Source organism: Lagenorhynchus albirostris, chromosome 2 (genome assembly GCF_949774975.1).
Source record: "Lagenorhynchus albirostris chromosome 2, mLagAlb1.1, whole genome shotgun sequence".
Classification (NCBI taxonomy): domain Eukaryota; kingdom Metazoa; phylum Chordata; class Mammalia; order Artiodactyla; family Delphinidae; genus Lagenorhynchus; species Lagenorhynchus albirostris.
This window is the reverse complement of record NC_083096.1, coordinates 66,653,308-66,657,088: the sequence shown is the minus strand read 5'-3', so window position 1 is coordinate 66,657,088 and position 3,781 is coordinate 66,653,308. Positions and strand designations below refer to the sequence as shown.

General features: G+C 46.2%; 1 protein-coding gene across 1 annotated transcript; it reads left to right on the top strand.

The window, feature by feature from the left end:
• The first annotated feature begins 402 nt into the window (after window positions 1-402).
• On the top strand, window positions 403-2,617 carry LOC132511241 (RNA-binding protein EWS-like). Its single transcript, XM_060134278.1, is given in 3 exon segments — window positions 403-1,177; window positions 1,180-2,127; window positions 2,130-2,617. Coding segments are annotated over 3 exon segments (1,983 nt in total). The 5' UTR covers window positions 403-453; the 3' UTR covers window positions 2,441-2,617.
• Window positions 2,618-3,781: the final 1,164 nt, after the last annotated feature.

Here is a 3,781-nt window from a genome sequence, read left to right as displayed (position 1 = left end):
ATTAACTTAAAACTTTGGCAGCGGCCATGTCCCATGCCTCATTTAACGATAGGTCTACAATTTCTGACCCCATAATGATGTTGTTCCTTAGTAACTCATTCCCTCAGTTACTCCCTGCTCACTTATCATAGGTTTGTAGCCTTGAACCCTTCTTTGCCCCTATAAATTTCTAAAATCACAACCTTTCATACAACTTCTGAAAAATCTGTGAAAATGTTTAATTCCAAGCATATATATGTACAGAAAGCTTTGCTTCCTTGTGTACATTGTCAGTGTGAAAAAAAGTTATGAAACATGGGGCTTTGGGGGTCTTTTTCCAAACTAGCTTTACATAATTCCAAATCTATACGTCTGTAGACACCATTACTTTTCTTATTAATATTGATGGTATCTCTGAGAGGGAAAGCGAGAGGGAGACGGACGTTGGGAGAACGAGAAGGAAGGAGAGAGAAAATGGCGTCCACGGATTACAGTACCTACAGCCAAGCGGCAGCCCAGCAGGGCTACAGTGCTTACACCGCCCAGCCCACTCAAGGATATGCACAGACCACCCAGGCATATGGGCAACAAAGTTACGGAACCTATGGACAGCCCACTGATGTCAGCTATACCCAGGCTCAGACCAGTGCAACCTATGGGCAGACCGCCTATGCAACTTCTTATGGACAGCCTCTCACTGGATATTCTACTCCAACTGCCCCCCAGGCATACAGTCAGCCTGTCCAGGGGTACGGCACTGGTGCTTATGATACCACCACTGCTACAGTCACTACCACCCAGGCCTCCTATGCAGCTCAGTCTGCATACGGCACTCAGCCTGCTTATCCAGCCTATGGGCAGCAGCCAGCAGCCACCGCGCCTGCAAGAACGCAGGATGGTAACAAACCCGCTGAGACTAGTCAACCTCAATCTAGCACAGGGGGTTACAACCAGCCCAGCCTAGGATATGGACAGAGTAACTACAGTTATCCCCAGGTACCTGGGAGCTACCCCATGCAGCCAGTCACAGCACCACCATCCTATCCTCCTACCAGCTATTCTTCTACACAGCCGACTAGTTATGATCAGAGCAGTTACTCCCAGCAGAACACCTATGGGCAGCCGAGCAGCTATGGACAACAGAGTAGCTATGGTCAACAAAGCAGCTATGGGCAGCAGCCGCCCACTAGTTACCCCCCCAAACTGGATCCTACAGCCAGGCTCCAAGTCAATATAGCCAACAGAGCAGCAGCTACGGGTAGCAGAGTTCATTCCGACAGGACCACCCCAGTAGCATAGGTGTTTATGGGCAGGAGTCTGGAGGATTTTCCGGACCAGGAGAGAACCGGAGCATGAGTGGCCCTGCTAACCGGGGCAGGGGAAGAGGGGGATTTGATCGTGGAGGCATGAGCAGAGGTGGGCGAGGAGGAGGACGCGGTGGAATGGGCAGCGCTGGAGAGCGAGGTGGCTTCAATAAGCCTGGTGGACCCATGGACGAAGGACCAGATCTTGATTTAGGCCCACCTGTAGATCCAGATGAAGACTGTGACAACAGTGCAATTTATGTGCAAGGATTAAGTGACAGTGTGACTCTAGATGATCTGACAGACTTCTTTAAGCAGTGTGGAGTTGTCAAGATAAACAAGAGGACTGGACAACCCATGATCCCTATCTATTTGGACAAGGAAACAGGAAAGCCCAAAGGCGATGCTACTGTATCCTATGAAGACCCGCCAACTGCCAAAACTGCCGTCGAGTGGTTTGATGGGAAAGATTTTCAAGGGAGCAAACTTAAAGTTTCTCTTGCTCGGAAGAAGTCTCCAATGAACAGCATACGGGGAGGAATGCCCCCCCGTGAGGGTAGAGGGATGCCGCCGCCGCTCCGAGGAGGTCTAGGAGGCCCAGGAGGTCCTGGAGGACCCATGGGTCGCATGGCAGGCCGTGGAGGAGACAGAGGAGGCTTCCCACCAAGAGGGCCCCGCGGTTCCCGAGGGAACCCGTCTGGAGGAGGAAACCCGTCTGGAGGAGGAAACATCCAGCACCGAGCTGGAGACTGGCAGTGCCCCGATCCGGGGTGTGGAAACCAGAACTTTGCGTGGAGAACAGAGTGCAACCAGTGTAAGGCCCCAAAGCCTGAAGGCTTCCTCCCACACCTTTCCCACCCCCGGGCGGTGACCGTGGCAGAGGTGGCCCTGGTGGCATGCGGGGAGGAAGAGGTGGCCTCATGGATCGAGGTGGTCCTGGTGGAATGTTCAGAGGTGGCCATGGTGGAGACAGAGGTGGCTTCCGTGGCACCCGGGGCATGGACCGTGGTGGCTTTGGTGGAGGAAGACGAGGTGGCCCTGGGGGACCCCCTGGACCTTTGATGGAACAGATGGGAGGAAGAAGAGGCGGGCGTGGAGGACCTGGAAAAATGGATAAAGGCGAGCACCGTCAGGAACGCAGAGACTGGCCCTACTAGATGCAGAGACCCCGCAGAGCTGCACTGACTACCAGATTTATTTTTTAAACCAGAAAATGTTTTAAATTTATAATTCCATATTTATAATGTTGGCCACAACATTATGATTATTCCTGTCTGTACTTTAGTATTTTTCACCATTTGTGAAGAAACATTAAAACAAGTTAAATGGTAAAAAAAAAAAAAAAAAAAAAAAATATTGATGGTATCTCTAACAGAACCCACTGAATATAAAAGTATTTGACACTGCTTGAATGTTATTCAAAGTGCTTTATTCATAGCCATTGTGTATTCATTAACAATACCCTGATTTTTTTCCAGCTGGGGATAGAAAGAATTCTAGTGAAATTAAAAGTGGACAACTCAAATTTACGTAATTCATTACTTTCAGTGCCAATTATTGGATTTCTGTGATTATGTTTAACTCTGATGCATCCTTTAAGACTCATCTTAAATGCCACTTTCTCTATGAAACCAGTTACCATCTCAACTCACACAGACTCTCTCTTCTATGAAATAAGAGCACTCAGTTTATTTACAACTAATTTACATTCAAAATACACCATGTCTTGGAGTAAAATATTCCTAACATTCTTATGACTGTTTATCTTCTTTCCACAAGTGTCTCCTTTCCGCAAGTACCATATAATTATCTCATGTTTTGTTTTCCTTTGTGCTGCACACCAGCAACCAGTCATTCATTTATTCAAGCATGCTTTCATTTGATAGATATTCGATGAGCAACTACTATTTGAGAAACTAACTGTACGGGACACCAGGATTACAAACCAGTGTCCCCAACCTCAAGTAACATAGCTTAGTGGGGAAGCACACTGGTATTTCTGTACTTCCCATGTAGAGTGATTAGTGTATTAATAAAAGTAAGCACTGGGGGAAGAAACAATACAGTGGTAGGGGATTAAGAGGTGCAAACTATTATATATAAAATAAGCTACAGAGATATATTGTACAACACAGGGAATACAGCCAATACTTTATAATAACTATAAATGGAGTATGACCTTTAAAAATTGGGAATCACTATATTGTACACCAGTAATTTATATAATATTGTACATCAACTATATATATTTCAATTTTTAAGAAAAGTTAATGAGACCCAGGGAAAAAAAAACAAAATAAAAGTAAGCACTGGGGAATATGGAAGCTCATAGGAAAGACCCTTAAACTGGAATAGAGTTCGTGGAAGACATCTCAAGTGGAAAGGTAGGGAATATATTCAAATAAAAGGAGGATCATGAACAAAAAAGCCCGGAGAAGACAAAGCAAGCACAGTACTACATAGGTAGAGGGTGTCTGAAAATCATTTGTTAGTTGAAA